The sequence below is a fragment of the Pagrus pagrus genome, assembly GCF_965226575.1.
Source record: "Pagrus pagrus genome assembly, chromosome: 9".
Lineage (NCBI taxonomy): Eukaryota > Metazoa > Chordata > Actinopteri > Spariformes > Sparidae > Pagrus > Pagrus pagrus.
Window position 1 is genome coordinate 5,123,881 of NC_140193.1, and position 17,724 is coordinate 5,141,604.

General features: G+C 41.7%; 2 protein-coding genes across 2 annotated transcripts; both read left to right on the forward strand.

Moving 5' to 3' along the window:
• The first annotated feature begins 904 nt into the window (after positions 1-904).
• Positions 905-15,942, forward strand: LOC311262866 (1-phosphatidylinositol 4,5-bisphosphate phosphodiesterase delta-4-like). Its single transcript, XM_084362617.1, has 17 exons — positions 905-991; positions 1,135-1,293; positions 2,377-2,590; positions 2,791-2,920; positions 3,001-3,232; positions 3,713-3,871; positions 4,254-4,482; positions 4,684-4,813; positions 4,900-5,131; positions 5,799-6,000; positions 11,104-11,248; positions 12,483-12,635; positions 13,118-13,276; positions 14,457-14,607; positions 14,751-14,867; positions 15,282-15,460; positions 15,588-15,942. The coding sequence occupies exons 1-17, from the start codon at positions 973-975 to the stop codon at positions 15,819-15,821; spliced, it is 2,844 nt and encodes a 947-aa protein (XP_084218743.1). The 5' UTR covers positions 905-972; the 3' UTR covers positions 15,822-15,942.
• Positions 15,851-17,667, forward strand: LOC311262867 (1-phosphatidylinositol 4,5-bisphosphate phosphodiesterase delta-4-like; the record flags this gene model as incomplete). Its single annotated transcript, XM_084362618.1, has 2 exons — positions 15,851-16,046; positions 16,143-17,667. Coding segments are annotated over 2 exons (288 nt in total), but the record flags the coding sequence as incomplete, so codon positions are not given.
• Positions 17,668-17,724: the final 57 nt, after the last annotated feature.

Consider the following 17,724-nt stretch of genomic DNA (forward strand, 5'->3'; position numbering starts at 1 on the left):
TCTGAGATTTTTCATGTTTCATGTAACTAAATTGTATTATTTGTATTGTTATTATTGTAATTTGATTATCATCGGGTGTAAATCTATGTTTTGTATTAAAAGTATTGTTTATTGACCTGTTTATTGACCTAGATTTATTATGTAATATCTTCATGTCATTTGGTGCGACCACTCATCATGTAGTGCGACCAATAAAAGTAGTGACTGTATTGAATTCAAAATATAATATCTAGTTTCTGTGGCTGAAATATTAATCACTGATACAGTATACTTAAGTGACTGGTAGTTTTTATAATTTTTAAATCCGTGTAATGTAATTTAGAGGAAATATATGTGTGTCATACAATTAAGAACGGGACTGTAACATTATAGAACAAAAATATGAAATCATTATTGACAAAAAAATCAAAAGAAGTTCAAATATTTTGTTTCTAAACACTTTAAATAACTGAGAACTTGTAAGAAAAAAAATTTAAGTACATTATGGAAAATAACTAATTTTAAGATAAATCACGGTTGCACCACATGACAGTTTTTAAGGCCACGGCCAATTCATATAAATGAAAAACCACTAAAAATGCTTCATTTAATTTAAATTTGTGTGCACAACATTCCTAATGTTTGAACAATTTAATAATAATAATAGTAATAATAGTAATAGTAATAATAGTAATAATTTGTAGTTTCACTACAGTAAGGTACAGTCGCTCCAGTGAACCGGCTTGTCATTAATGCCAAACAAAAAGAAAACGGAAGTTTTCTGTCACTGTAACAAACTGGATCAGGGTGTTGCCTCTGCAGACAGTTGAAGATAAATGTTATGCTGTCACTATTTGTATTTATGGATCGGTTGAGTGGATATATAGAGCTTTCACAAAATGTGTTTTCTTTGGAAACAGGGAAAAAGAAGACATCTGCTCACATCTGCTTCTTCTTAGCAGCATATTTCCTTGGAATGATACAGGAATAACAATGGAACCTGAAGGCTCACGTGAGTGATGTTATTTTCTCTGACTGTGATGATTTTGCACGTTGTTTGAAGGTTTATGATCTCACAGAAGTTCAGTGACTCAGTAACAGCAGAATCAGTGGAGGTAGCTGAATCCTCTCACCTTGTTACATGTCTCTGTGCAGGTATCCAAGATGATCCCCATGTCAAGGTGATGATGGCAGGGTCGACTCTGAGGAGAGTCAAGTCCCGCTCGTGGAAGAAGCAGCGGCATTTCCGCCTCCTGGATGATGGCCAGACCATCTGGTACAAGTCCAGACGGGCAGGGAAAGGCCACTCAACATGTGAGTACAGAATGATTGTACAGACATAATAGCTGTTGTTTTATCTGTAGGATTTTCCCAGTCAATCTCAAATAACTCACACTATATTGGGCTCACATTCCTTGAAATATTAACTTGAACACAGCCAGCGGTTCTCTACTGGTTGTCTCAGGCTTCATATAAAGCGTGTTTTCTTTTGAACCCCAACATGGCCCTCACCTTACCCCCAGCTCTTCACAATGCACCTAGCCCAGGGCTGAAAGCCTTCTTAGACCCTTCATAGCCCCAGGGGAAGGCAGCAGTTGGTCCCAGAAAGCTTTTTACGCTGGCCCATTGCAAGGTGGGCTAACCCAGACTCTAACCTATGGAGCAGGGTTAGCAAGCAGTTTGCACGATTATCTCTAGAAAATCCCCAAAACCCTGATTTAATATGATCATTTAATCAGTGGAGCGAAGTACTACTTAAAAAAAGGAAATACACTCTCATGTCTGTACGGTAAATATGACGCTACAGCTGGCAGTAGGTCACCTTAAAACTTACATAATCCACCAGCCATCATCTTTAAAGCTCATTAATTAGCATGTTGTATCTCATTTGTTTTACACATGAGACTATCTATCAGTCTACCACATAACCCCTCATAAAACGGCTTAATTATGTTTTTGTACTAAAAACATTATAATGTGTTCATCAGGAGCTGCAGGTCATTATGCTGAGATAAGCTAAATGGCTTCAGGTTCCAGCTACAGCATGCAGATGTGAGAGTGGTGCCTTTGGGGCCATCCATGGTGCCCAAAAACCACAAGTGCACTCCAGATCAATTGGTTACACATTACTTAATGAATTCTGAAATAATTTATGAACTTGTGCCACTACAGGGGGGTAAAATATCAAGCAAAATGATGTTAATTGTTTTCACTCATGTTGTAATCGACATATTCCTAAATGAAGTTGTGTTTTATCAAATTGTTTCAAAATACTTTAATCCAGCTGTGGTTTAGTCCGGTATAAATGGCCTTATAGATTCACAACAGTGTTTCAAGATCAAGCCCAAGCTCTTTAAAAATTAACTTTTATCTTACCCCACTCTGATCATGTTTCAGTCTCGATCAGCGAGCTGGAGGCCGTGCGTGAGGGCCACCGGTCGGAGGTCCTGCTGAGCATCGCCGAGGAGTTCCCCGCCGACCTCTGCTTCACCTTGGTGTTTTATGACCATCAAGGCAACCTGGACCTCGTGGCAGACTCGCCAGAAGAAGCCCGGGCCTGGATCCAGGGAGTCCGCAAGCTGATTCACAAGACTCAAACCAAACTTGAGCAGTATCCTTTTTACTGGAGGAGGTCACTGTGTTCAGTATTTAATGAAAAACACTGATTCATTTCTTGTCTTCTCTCAACAAAGTGCCGAAGTGCAAACAGCTGATTGTGAGAGCAATTTTGAAATTCCTGATGGGAAATTGAAGCTCTTTAAGTTTTCATTTACACTTCTGAGCTGGAGTTTTTCCTCAGCCTTTCCTCAGGTGGGTCTGGGACTGGTTTGAGAAAGCTGACAAAAACAAAGATGGGAAGATGACTTTCAAAGAGGTGAGGAAACTGCTGAAGATGATCAACGTAGACATAAACAAGGAACATGCTCTGCACTTCTTCAAGGTGAGTCCATTCTGTTTTCTGATTTTTTTTTACAAAGTGTGAACTATGTAGTAAAAGCAACATCTCCTTTATTTCCACAGATGGCTGACAAGTCAGACAGCGGCTCTTTGGAAATCGAGCAGTTCGTCCTCTTCTGTAAGATGCTGACACAGACGGATGAGGTGTGGAAGGTGTTCCAGGATTACTCTGGAGATGGAGAGAAGTTGACGTTGGAGGAGCTGGAGAACTTCCTGAAGATAGAGCAGCGGGAGGGAGAGCAGAGTGTTCAGCACGCTCCCGAGCTGATCGACCGCTACGAGCCCTCCGAACCAGGTAAACATGGCTGTGACCTGCCTCACTCACACAGGCAGAAGCACTTTCTATTATTGCCTTGTGTGATTTAAACCTTCCTCATACGTTAATATGTGCACTGTACATCTACGGTAGAGGTTAGTATTAGCATTGTGTGAGGGTGGGTAGGTGGACTTTTTGGATCTTGAAAATCTGAAGGGAGTTTTTGTAATGTATTGTGTATATTGCGAGGATATTTCACTTAAACCCAATGATTTTAATGTCTTGGTGATGTTAGAGGAAGAATCAGGGGATAACCCAAGTCCTGAGGACCATGAATATCTGTAAAGTTTCATAGCAAAAGAACCTGAAGGCTCACGTGAGTGATGTTATTTTCTCAGACTGTGATGATTTTGCACGTTGTTTGAAGGTTTATGATCTCACAGAAGTTCAGTGAATCAGTAACAGCAGAATCATTGGAGGTAGCTGAATCCTCTCACCTTGTTACATGTCTTTGTGCAGGTATCCAAGATGAATCCCATGTCAAGGTGATGATGACCGGGTCAACTCTGAGGAAAGTCAAGTCCCGCTCGTGGAAGAAGCAGCGGCATTTCCGCCTCCTGGATGATGGCCAGACCATCCGGTACAAGTCCAGACGGGCAGGGAGGGGCCACTCAACATGTGAGTACAGAATGATTGTACAGACATAATAGCTGTTGTTTTATCTGTATGATTTTCCCAGTCAATCTCAAATAACTCACACTATATTGGGCTCACATTCCTTGAAATATTAACTTGAACACAACCAGCGGTTCTCTACTCACATTACTTAATGGATTCTAAAATAATATCAAGCAAAATGATGTTAATTGTTTTCACTCATGTTGTAATCGACATATTCCTAAATGAAGTTGTGTTTTATCAAATTGTTTCAAAATACTTTAATCCAGCTGTGGTTTAGTCCAGTATAAATGGCCTTATAGATTCACAACAGTGTTTCAAGATCAAGCCCAAGCTCTTTAAAAATGAACTTTTATCTAACCACACTCCGATCATGTTTCAGTCTCGATCAGCGAGCTGGAGGCTGTGCGCGAGGGCCACCAGTCGGAGGTCCTGCTGAGCATCGCCGAGGAGTTCCCCGCCGACCTCTGCTTCACCTTGGTGTTTCACAGCCGCCAATGCAACCTGGACCTCGTGGCAACCTCGCCGGAAGAAGCCCGGGCCTGGATCCAGGGAGTCCGCAAGCTGATTCACAAGACTCAAACCATGGACGAGAAGGAGAGGCTAGACCAGTATCCTTTTTTACTGGAGGAGGTCACTGTATTCAGTATTTAATGAAAAACACTGATTCATTTCTTGTCTTCTCTCAACAAAGTGCCGAAGTGCAAACAGCTGATTGTGAGAGCAATTTTGAAATTCCTGATGGGAAATTGAAGCTCTTTAAGTTTTCATTTACACTTCTGAGCTGGAGTTTTTCCTCAGCTTCTCCTCAGGTGGGTCCGGGACTGGTTTCGGAAAGCTGACAAAAACAAAGATGGGAAGATGACTTTCAAAGAGGTGAGGATACTGCTGAAGATGATGAACGTAGAAATGAACAAGGAACGTGCTCTGCACTTCTTCAAGGTGAGTCCATTCTGTTTTCTGATTTTTTTTTTTTTTTACAGAGTGTGAACTATGTAGTAAAAGCAAAATCTCCTTTATTACCACAGATGGCTGACGAGTCAGACAGCAGCTCTTTGGAAATCGAGGAGTTCGTCCTCTTCTATAAAATGCTGACACAGAGGGATGAAGTGCAGAAGGTGTTCAAGAAATACTCTGGAAATGGAGAGAAGTTGATGTTGGAGGAGCTGGAGAACTTCCTGAAGATAGAGCAGCGGGAGGGAGAGCAGAGTGTTCAGCATGCTCCCGAGCTGATCGACCGCTACGAGCCCTCCGAATCAGGTAAACATGGCTGTGACCTGCCTCAGTCACACAGGCTGGACCTCAAGACGAGTTGCCCAGTTACATAACTGCCCTGAAATACAGCAGCACATGTTTTATCTAGTAATAAAAATGTGCATAAGCTGCTCTGATATTAAATATTGATTGTAGATATACATCTCAGTTTTTCTCAGAGAGCAGAAGCACTTTCTTTTATTGCCTTGTGTGATTTAAACCTTCCTCATACGTTAATATGTGCACTGTACATCTACTGTAGAGGTTAGTATTAGCATTGTGTGAGGGTGGGTAGGTGGACTTTTTGGATCTTGAAAATCTGAAGGGAGTATCCCAGGGGATAACCCAAGTCCTGAGGGCCATGAATATCCGTAAAGTGTCACAGCAAAAGTTGTTGAGATATTTCAGTCTGGGCCTGGTGGACTGACCAACCAACCAACCAACTGCCATCACATAGGCTTAAAACCTGTTGGTCTTTTTGATTGAACACTCACACCGAATACAACACATAATCTAATCTAATCTTTCCAGTCTAGTTATTTTTATTAGACTAGAGCAAATCAGCAAAGACGTGTGAATACTTGAGTCAATAGCCTTTTATTTAGAGTCATGGTACATTTATTGGAAATTCATTGTATGCATGATCATCAAAGTATCAACACCATCTGTGCAGCCAAGAAGCAAGGCGCCATGTCCTTTGATGGCTTCCAGATGTACCTCTGCTCACAGGAGGGCTCCATCTTTAAACCTGAGCATCGAGAGCTCCACCAAGACATGAGCCAACCGCTCAGCCACTACTTCATCTCCTCCTCACACAACACCTACCTGCTGGAGGACCAGCTGCGAGGACAAAGCAGCCTGGAGGCATACATCCAGTGAGGGCACCTTCATGTGCAACACACAACACACAACACAGTGTATTCTCAGTACTCAGTACAATAAAAGCATTCAGAAGTGAAAGGGAGTTTTTTTCTTTTTAAATTGAATCAAAAGGCTGAGAATAACTAATGAATAATTGTATCATGAGGTGAGAGACACAGAGGGTTCATTCATAAAAGTTTGTCGAAATCCTCTTTTAGACCGACAAAATCCAATGAATAAATGAAGTATTCATAGACTGAAATGTGAACAAAACAATGATGATAACTTACATCAGAATCAGAATCAGAATACTTTTCCCCGGGGGGAAATTGTTTTTGTTCCAGATGCTCCGTGCAAAGTAGAAAAAGAAATATGGCATGAATGGAAAAGAGATAAAGATAGATATAAATAAAATAGTAAAGTAGACAATCTCAAGTGTTCAATGACCACTCCAAGTATTTACAGATATACAGTGCAATATATATGGTATGGGACATATACATAGATACACATACAGCATATATACATATATAAATATATATAGCTAATTGAGTCCGATCATCAGAGGGAGGAGTTGTAAAGTTTAATGGCCACAGGTAGGAATGACTTTCTGTGGCGCTCAGTGATGCGTTTGGGAGCAATTAGTCTCTTGCTGAAGGTGCTCCTCTGTTTGACCAGAGCGTTGTGTGACACTGCTGTCAAAGTGTCCAGCTCCACCCCCAAAACATCACTGGCCTTCCTGATCAGCTTGTTGAGTCTGTTGGCATCTGCTACTCTCAGTCTGCTGCCCTAGCACACAACAGCAAACAGAATAGCACTGGCCACCACAGACTCATAAAACATCCTCAGCATAGTCCAGCAGATGTTAAAGGAGCGGAGCCTCCTCAGAAAATAGAGGCGGCTCTGTCCCTTCTTGTAAAAGACTTCAGTGTTCTTAGTCCATTCCAGTTTAATGTCGATGAACACCCCCAGATATTTGTAGTGTTCAACGATGTCCACGTTATGCCCCAGGATGGAAACTGGGGTCACTGGTGTCCTGGTTTTCATCAGATCCACCACCAGCTCTTTGGTCTTTGTTGTGTTGAGCTGCAGGTGGTTCAGGTCACACCATGTGACGAAGTTGTCCACCACAGCCCTGTATTCAGCCTCCTCACCCTTGCTGATACATCCAACGACAGCAGAGTCCAGCGTAAAAGACGAACCAGAGTATAATTCAAGTCGGCGCCGCGGCTCCAAAGGAGGCGTGACGGTACACATCATGATGATAACGTATGTGTTTTTTTCAAGGTGTTTCTCGGCGTCCTCCTATTAATCTAAACATGTACCTGCTGACTGTTTATAATCATATGGATGCTGTTATAATGTGTTGTGATTGAGATCCTGACCCACCATGCATCCTGGAAAGTGACAAAGTTACGTTTTTCGTTCAAAATTACATAATTACATAATCGCCATCAGTCAACAGGACATTGTCTGACTATTTCACTCGCGGGAGGGAGGCTGTTTTCTGGGGGAAAGTTCACTGAAGTCTCGGTCGGGAGGGCTGACCGTCGCAGTGATTTTTTTCACTGCGGGTGAGTTAAAGTTTTTTGCCAGGGACAGACGCTGTTTTTCGGGCAGAAATGTGACAAAGAGTCGGTCGGACAGAGTCTTTTCCTCACATTGCCAAAGACACTACTACCTTACTGTTGTTTGGTCATGTAATGCTGCTTTATGGGACATTTCTCTATATTTTGTTGAGTGAAGGACATGTTTAGTTATCAGACTGTCAGATCGACACACCCCTGCTCCGCGCCTCCGGCTTATCCGTTCACACTGGTTCGGTTCGCCAATACTACACCTCTGATACTACCTCAAGAGGCGCATCAGAGGCACAGCGAAATTTCATCCCTCGCAGCATCTGAAACTTTCACACAAAGGCGGATGCGGAGAATTGGCACAGGATCCCCGCATGCAAACAACACTGTGAAAGGGGCTTCTGATGCGCCTCCGGAGGTAGGCGAGAGTGTGACGATCTGATGGTGTTCAATGTCTGATAACCATATGTAATGAGTTGTGTCCATGTGTGGTTCTTCTCTTTGTGTCTATTGTGCAGGAAGGACAGCACGGCCACACAGGACTTGCTCTCAGTCCGGTTCTCTTTACTGGTACTGGTACAGATATCAGCGACACACAGTCGTTATCCACAGTATTATGCAACTGCAATCATTCAGATCTCCAGCTCGGGAGTATTTTCCTTTTACTTTTACAATAAAGATCCCAAAACATTGTAAATAAACATTTTGTCCGTAGACAATAAACAGAACGTCATTTTGTGTGCTATGTAATGCAACAGGTTATTGTTGCTGTACAGAAACCTTGCATAAACCCATATAAAACCCACATTTAACAAAGCCTACCTGATGCAGAAATCAGCGACACACAGTCGTTATCCACAGGATTATCATTCAGATCTGTGTAATGAAAGTAGAATATTACCATCTGAAATAATAACTACAAATTAAAGCTGCAAGCAGCGATGAACGGGCCCTCGCCCCCCCACGTACGTCGGGCCGTGGCGCCGTCAGAGGGCAGACGCAGAGGGCAAGTTTGTCCACTATGTGGCCCTAGAGCTCACCCATCAATTATATGTCATGTTGTAATGCATCATTTGGAGAAAACAGCCTGTGAATGTCATGTAAATTGGATGAAATGTCATGTAAATTGGATGAAATGTATAAAAAATAATAACAATTAATAAAAAATATTTAGAGATGTAAAATGTAAAAACAAGAGGCGTATCTCATGCAGCCGGTGTAGTTACATGATCCCAACATGATTCTGAGTCAATTGATCACATGACCTGGAAGCTATTGAGCTAACATGCTAATATTTACATATAAAAATAAATAAAAATTAATAAAAATTAAAGCTGCAAGCAGCAATGAACGGGCCCTCGCAGTCCATGCGCGTCGGGGCATGCTGCTGTCGCGGCGTGCTGCTGTCGCTACATGCTGCTGTCGGGGCTTGTGCATGCAACAACTTCCATTGAGGAATCAAAAGTCAAGGCAGTCAAGCTGTTCTTTCGTCATCTAGCAATAAAAGCGCCCCCTATTGGCCGATTTGCACCAAATTTTTCACAAACCCTCATTGGGCCATGGAACACAATTTAAAAGACTTTAGTGTTAATGGGACCGTATTTCATCAAGATATTGAAGACTGTCGGTTTGACCACAATGTGTAGGAATTTCATATTTTGGGCGTTGTTTGTACTATGACAATTCTTTTTGTCAGGAGGGTCCACAGATGCTGTGTGCAAAGTTTCATGCAAATTGTTGAAATTGCCTGGGAGGAGTTCGAAAAAGTAGGCGGGAAATGGTCGTGGCCTATATCAGAAGATTCAGCACAGTCCACTGAACGTGTGGATATACGTTTTTGAATGTGCGACAAAGTATATGGGAGTTATAAGCCAAAACGCACTTGCCTTGATTATAGCGCCACCTAGTGGTGGAAATTCACAACGACAAGAGATTATAACATTTTTCACCAGATGTGACGTCTTTGCAAAGTTTCGTGAGTTTTGGGGCATGTTCAGGGCTCCAAAAAGCCGCCTAATGCGCAGGTGAATAATAATAAATAATCCCTAAATATTGCACCGGGAGTAAGCTAGCAAGTGCATGGCTGGCTAATTAGCATTAGCGCCACATGTCAACCACTCGTGGATAAAGTTACTATTTCTGCACATAACCGTCTGTAACTTTCCGTATGAATACTAGTGATCTTCACAGTAAAAATACATGCTACTCACAGTTTCAAAAACCATTAAAACACTAAACATAGACACATTGGTTGCAGCATCGCTCACATGTACCCACCTCCAGCTCGGGAGTATTGTCCTTTGCTGAGGCACGTGCAGAAGCACGTAAAGAGGAATCTAGAGGCAGTTGCGCTATTAACCCACCAGGTGGCTCCAAAACTACACATATATAAGACAAGCATGTCTATTTTGTAGAGATTCATAGTAAGTTATTTCTAACTCTGTTACAGGTCATTCACTCAACAACATATAGATAAATGTCCCACAAAGCAACGTTACAGGACCATACAACAGTGACGTAGTAACTGGTTGTGTCTTTGGCAACTTACAAGAAAAATACAGCAGTTATTCCTGGAGAAGTGTCTGTCAGCCTGACGGTCCGACCGACTCTTCGTCACATTTCTGCCCGAAAAACAGCGTCTGTCCCCGGCAAAATACTTTAACTCACCAAGCGTTTGTCGCGACGGTCAGCCCTCCCGACCGAGACTTCAGTGAACTTTGCCCCAGAAAACAGCCTCTCTCCCCGCGAGTGAAATAGTCAAGACAGCGTCCTGTTGACTGATGGCGATTATGTTATTATGTAATTTAGAGAAAAACGTAACTGTGTCACTTTCCAGGATGCATGGTGGGTCAGGATCTCAATCACAACACATTACAACAGCATCCATATGATTATAAACAGTAAGCGGGTACATGTTTAGATGAACAGGTGGACACCAGGGAAACGCGGTGTCGTGCCAATGTAGGTATCCCCTGGCCGCGGGAGCGCGCTTGTTTTCACCCAAGTAAATTAAAACTAACATCAATTGCATTGTTTAATTCAGTCTTCTGGTGTTGTAATTATCTACCAGGTTTTGCAACATGGCCCACCCATCAAAATAAATGCTTTTATTCTTATTATTTATTCTAACGTCGTACTACGTACTGAACGGAAAAACCAAGGCAATAATTTCCTCATGTGATTGACATATAACACGCTGTAATTCAAGTCCTGGTGTGGAATTTGTCGAACTAAATAAACGTCGATATCCAAAATCAAGATCACTGTGACTGTTTTCTGGCTTCAATTACGTCTATTAAATCTACTTCACTCGAAATGTACTATAACGGACAGATGAAGCCTGACCTTTGAATGATTTATTTTATGTGTAGGCTACTTCAGATACTACTCTATAACCTCTGTGATTATGAACAAGTTTCCTCTCTTCTAGCCAAAGATATGGGGGGGAAACATATTATTTCAGACTAACAACCTGTCTGCCAGATTTTGTATCCCCCCCATATCTGTGGCTGTAATGTGTGTGTGTGTGTGTGTGTGTAGGGCCCTGAAGAGAGGCTGTCGCTGTGTGGAGGTGGACTGCTGGGAAGGCAGCGACGGTGAACCCATCGTGTATCACGGTCACACTTTGACTTCCAAGATTCTTTTCAGAGACGTCGTCTCGACGCTGAAAGAGTACGCCTTCAAGGTGAGCACAAGTATTCGCTGTTGAAGGTTTGGTTCTCTCAAATTACACTGAACGCAAGTTACATTTCTTGGGGAAAGTGTCCCTATAAAAACTGTTGATTAGGGAATCTACGTAATAATGTGGACACTGTTTATAAAAAAGGGTTAGGGTTCTGCCTTCACTATTGGAGACAGTGAAGACAGACCTGGCCGGCACAAACAGACTTGTAATAGACCTGGTTAATGACAGAGTAAAGAGCATAATCAAGCCAAGATCTGATAGAGACAGGTACAACCTATTGTAGATAAACCAATGATAATAAAAAAAATCTACTGTCCAGACCAGCTTCAGCTGGAAGAAACAAGACTGATTTAAATAACTATTTTTATTTGTCTAAATCCATGTCTCCTCTTCATGGCTACACACCAAAAAAAAGTATATTTTGGTTTTAAGCAAACCAAAACCCTCGAGTGTATCACGACCGAGCAGAGGGTGGACCCAAAATGCAGGACGCAGATCTCTTTATCTTTATTCCAAAAAACGGGTTCGGTACACAGAAGATCAGTCCAAGACAGGCAAACAAATCCAAAGGGGGTCAGGCAGAGGCAGGGTTGGAGAAACAGGCAAAAGTCAGGTAATCAAAAAAACACTTTACTCTAGGGAAAATGGCTGGAACGCAAGACAAGCTAAAAGAACTGGCACAGGAGTTGGGGAAGACAGACTACTTAAGCACACAGGGGGGTGAGATGATGAGACACAGGTGAAACACATCAGGGCGGGGACAGGTAATCATACAGGAGGTAAGGACACAGGGGCAGGAAGTGACGGACCTAGAACAGAGACAACAGGGTGAGTAACAAAATAAAACACAGAAAGCACAAGACAGAAACTGACGAAATAAGAGGTAAACGCTTAGCTGGGGAGATATGACAGAGAGTAGCAGAGAGCGGGCCCAGATGGAGCAGCTGGTAAATGTACCCCTGCTGACTGACCTACATGGACGACAACCAGGAAGCTCTCACGTGTCTCCACTTCTCTTTATAATCCCACTGAAACTTTACTACTCAACTCCAGAAAGATAACATGAAGAAAATGTTTTGAAAGATTGTGAAAACGTATGCTCAAAGGCATAATATTTAACATTTCCCAGTTGAAATGACTAAAAGGATCTTTTTTATGCTTTAAAAGACCCTTTTTTAAAAATAATTTTAATAGTATTGTGTCTTCTCTTTCTCTTTCTTTCTGTTTTCGACAGACATCAGACTTCCCCGTCATCCTGTCTCTTGAGAATCACTGCGGTGTGGAGCAGCAGACCGTCATGGCCCGACACCTGAGTCAAATCTTGGGGAACACGCTGCTGTCCACCCCGCTGGACGGGACGATCCCTCAACAGCTTCCTTCTCCACAGGTTAGAGTCTGAGTTTGGGATTTGTTCAACTTCTTGTGTGATGACTTTTGTTAGTTAGTGATGAAATGTTTTAAGACAATATCCTTTATGATGTTGGTGAAGCTTCGATGTCATTAACGATTCAGAGCCACTTCTACTAAAAGCAATAGTGTAACTTCCAAACTCTTTCCCATTAGAGCACTTAGGACAATCAATGCTAACGTGAAGTAATGGCAGATAAATGCTATGTGGAATTCCATTGAGGATTTTGCCATTTAAATAGTGGTGCATCGGTGCATTTAGTTAGAAGATGGCAAAGTGCAGGATGATAGAGCACCTGAGTGAGTAGTCTGGGTACTGAGGACAACAAATAGCATTTGAAATAACATTAATGGATATCTTTTGAACTTTCAAAATAACAGAAAAGCACTACAGAGGAATTGGAGGCAGTTATTACACATATCACTCCAACCAGTGCGTGTCTGTGTTGGTGTTCATCACAGGAACTGAAGGGGAAAATATTGCTGAAGGCCAAGAAGATTGGCGGCCTAGAAGTGTGTCCGGATGAAACCCTGACAGATGAAGTCAGTGATGATGAAGAAACGCCCAACGATGAAGCTGAGAGCGTGTCACCTGCTGAGTTATCGAACCACAACGCAAAGGTGAGACGAACTCGATACTTTAATCCAACAGAGACCTCTTATAAGTTTTCCTTACAGCGGGGAGTGAAGGAAAACAGAAGACAGAGACGTCAGAAGTGATAATGAAGACAGGAGTGGATGGAGACAGGAAACTGGGTTGAGACTTAAGAGACAACGAGGCGAGACTGGAGTAAAGATAATGGGAAGAAACAGGAAACAGGGATATGTAAAAGACAGATAGTGAAGTGAGAAAGAAAACAGCTTTCAGTGTGATTTTCCTCCACTTATGGAAAAACAAACCACGATATGAAGACATTTAACTCTGCAAGTTTACCAAGAACGTATTATTTTCAATGAACTACACTGTGAACACTGACAGGCAGATCTGTGTTATATATGCTCCTCTTAATGCGTAACATTTGCCGAATTTACAAGAAGGCCCAAATAACTAAGAATGTGTCACAGAAAGAGTTATACAAAGTTTATAAAGTTTCCCCCAACTCAACAACTCACAAAATTGAGAGATTTTATAATGGAGTCTGGGGAATTTGCCTCCCTCTTCATCTCCTTGCTGTTGTCGACTGCAGTTGTTGTGGCTGCTTTGAACTACAGTATGTTGGCGTTCGTTGCTAATAACTATGAGATATAAGTTATCCTGGCCATTGAAACTAATACAAAAAACATGATGTTTTAAATGTCACACATTTACTACGACGTCATCATATAGTCTGACCTCAAACTGTGGCTGACTTCCAGCATCCCTGACTTAAATAAACTAAACGGCCAGTGCAGCTACAGCATCGCCCTGCTGGGGCAATTAACTGGAAGCATCTGCGGCTTTATGATTAAATTAGGGTTGATGAGAAATGTGAGAAGGAATCCTGATCATCTAAGTAAGAGACAGTAATTAAATAATACTTCCAGTAATTTGACCACTGCTAACATGAAATTACAACATGAGTAAAGTAATAATCGACCAGTAATTTGTCCTAAATTTAAAAGGAAACAGCTAATCTTCAATCACCAGAATAAATGTTAAGCCAAGTACGTTTCTGCAAAACCACAGAAGAGTTCAAACTGACTGTTGCTTTATGTTGCAACTTGACGTTTGTTTAGAGACATTCTTAATGTTTTAGGCTGATGGGAATATGATTTGTTTGTTGACTAATTTTGCATTTCATTTTCTATTCTTTACCAAAAGAAGTCCAAACTGTCCAGGGAGCTGTCCGACCTGGTGGTTTACTGTAAGAGTGTACACTTCTGTGACTTTGAGCACGCTCGATCACAAGGCAAATGCTACGAGATGTCCTCATTCTCTGAATCCAAGGCTAAGAAGCTCGCTAAGGAAGCAGGTACCATGAGGTGTCCTTTTAAAGGAAAAAATATAAAACAATAGGTGGATGTTAATATTTCCTTTTTATAAAATGACAGCATTTATACCTGTCTGAGTCATAGTCATAGTCATGTGGACTATAGAAACATTTCTTCTCTTCAGGGGCAGATTTTGTGCAGTACAACAGCAGGCAGCTGAGCAGAATCTACCCCAGTGGTCTCAGGGCAGACTCCTCTAACTACAACCCTCAGGAGATGTGGAGCGTGGGCTGTCAGATAGGTGAGAGGAGGTCGCCTTCTGCTGGTTAGACCAGAAGTTTCCTCTAAAATCACTCACGTCTCCTGTTTCCAGTCTAAATTGCAGTGTGTGAGATGTTTAACCCCTTTAAGATTAGATTTAGATAATTACGCTTTTATTTTTTTTAAATGTGTTACATGAAGACAACTTTACTCTAAGTTTTCAGTTTAATTTGTCATATATATATATATCATATAACTAAAACATAAAATATAATCTTCCAACTGCAAAATTTAATTGAATTTTGGATGAAAAACAACTCTGCTGGACTTCTCACATGAACTATAACAGCTAGATAGAGACTCTTAGTCTGGGAAATCATGTGATACAGCCTGCCTCAGTAAAGACAGAAAAGGATCACACCTAATTACATTATTTCCTTTCCTCCTCCCAAAGTGGCTTTGAACTTCCAGACAGCTGGTCTGGAGATGGATCTGAACGACGGGCTGTTTAGACAGAATGGACGCTGTGGCTTCGTCCTCAAACCCGACTTCATGAGAGACGGAAACACTCGGTTCAGTCCAGAGAAACCAGAGGAGCGGCAGGGCCACAAACCACGGCGCTTATCCATAGAGGTTCGGAAATACATGAAAGTCTAGCTGGTTTGTGGGTGCAGTGGGTAGCTGCTACTGTCAGCGTTTGCAGAAAAAAGCTTGTGGTGTTGTTCTGTATCTAATATGTAAATATGTTTGTGTGTGTCAGGTGATCAGCGGGCAGCAGCTCCCAAAAGTGAATCAGAAAGAAAGCTCTATTGTCGACCCGCTGGTCAGAGTGGAGATCTATGGAGTGCCCCAGGACCAGACCAAAGCAGAGACCAAACACATTAACAACAATGGTGAGAGTGTCTTGAAAAGTAATACATGCATTCATTTACATAGACAGTTTGACGATATAAGGGCCAGGATGTCAAGAAAACGTTGCACAAATAAAATCTAAAACAGAAGTTTGGAAATAAGTAAAAGTCACATCCCAGTTGGTCGTCCTCACTCCTCTGCTGCCCTCTACCTGCAGGTTTTAACCCCGTGTGGGACCAAACTTTAAATTTCGACATCCACGCTCCTGAGCTGGCCCTGGTTCGCTTTGTGGTGGAGGACTACGACAAGGGGTCCAAGAACGACTTCATGGGACAGTTCACTCTTCCGTTCACGTGCATCCAACCAGGTGAGAGAAAGCACTGCACTGAAAACATCAAGTGCAGGAGAACTATGGGTTCACTTTATCTAATCCCAATTCCTCTCCACGTGTTTCCTTTTCCAGGATATCGTCACATACACCTGCTGTCTAGAGACGGAACGGCGATCCCTCCCTCCTCCCTCTTTGTCAACATCAGCATCTCAGAGCGCACATAAAGAAATCTGAGGACATAAACCAGAGGTGGTCCTGTGATGAAGGATGAGCTCAGCATGCACTAACACTTTTATCTTTTTTAAGTAGGGTAGTGGAAAAAGATATATTGAACATTCCCCACTAATTTAAAACAGCATCAGCAGGTAACATGTCAGAAAACCGACTAGTAAGAAACAGATACCGTCCGTGTAGTACTAGGGAAACTTTTGACATTTTGAGGAAGATGTCTGCCTGTATTTATTTGTTCTTTTATCAAAATGTGGGCAATTCTCAGTGCCACTTTTTATGGAAATATCGCCTGAAAGCTTACCAGGAAATACCTGAAAGTGTATGCTCCACAGCTTTAGGGTCACATTGCCAAATAACATATATATTATTATCCGACTGTTAGACAGTACTCATAGCTTTGCATCATGTTGTTCTACAATTATGTGCCTGCCTGAGTTAATTCTAATGACTGATGTACAAATTTGAGGCTATGTTGTTCCCTTGTGCCCTCCTTGGGCATTTTTGTACATTTTTCTCAACTTTTTTTTATTTGGTGATCATTTTGACTGTGTTACAGCTTGTGGCAAGAATTTTTGCAAGAACTTTTCTTTTTAGTATTTTTAAAAAAATCCAATGTCTTTTATACTCTGTTTATGCATTTTGCACGCTCTGGAAAACTTTGTGGCAAAAATGTACACGCACAAAAACTGCTATTAAATCATCATACATCAATATTTTTTTCTGCTTTTTTTTTCATAAATCTTTTAAACAACTTCAGACTTGCTCAAAACTACCAAACATTTAATAAGAGTGATTTTGTGTGTGTGTGTGTGTGTGTGTAGTTCATTTCCAGTAGCAGACCAGCAGGTCCTGCAGCATGTGACCTGATGTTCTCTACCTGGTGTGTGTGTGTGTGTGTGTGTGTGTGTGAGAGAGAGAGTGTGTGTTTGAATCTGTAAGCACACACTGATTATTTCAGGGGTGAAAAAATGGCATCTTTTGAGGGATGTGTTTCATGTGTCTTTGAAGAGGTGCTTGAGTAAAAACATGGCCTCTTGCCTTTGCTGTACTCAAAAACAAAGCAAAAACAACTGTAAGTGTGTTTATGCACCTGGCTGCTTTCACAGCCAAAGATAAACATGCAGCTTGGCTGAGGGGTCATTTCATCAGTGAGCAGAAAAGGAGAAAGACCTGCAGCCTTTATCTGCCAGCGAGCTGCAGGACTCATCTGAAGACACAAGATTAAAGGGGGAGTCCTCCACTTCTGTGAGTGCCTCTGACCCACATTTCTGTTTCAAATTTGTTCATATTTTATATGTTCTGTTGTGTTCTCTTTTGTTATTGAGGTTTTCAAAGTTGTTGCAGTTTGCACAATAAATGTTCACATTGATCAATCAGATATTGATTTAAAAAATATTTCACACACACACACACAAAATCATGCCACAAAGGTGTCCAGAGGGTAGTAAATTTGAGGAGGTTATGTTGTTAATGTAAATGTTCA

What these genes read in the sequence shown, in the direction of transcription:
- LOC311262866 (XM_084362617.1), top strand. An exon ending in CTACGAGCCCTCCGAACCAG is followed by an intron (nt 3,233 to 3,712) that starts GTAAACATGGCT and finishes GTCTTTGTGCAG; the next exon opens with GTATCCAAGATGAATCCCAT. An exon ending in AGGGAGGGGCCACTCAACAT is followed by an intron (nt 3,872 to 4,253) that starts GTGAGTACAGAA and finishes ATCATGTTTCAG; the next exon opens with TCTCGATCAGCGAGCTGGAG.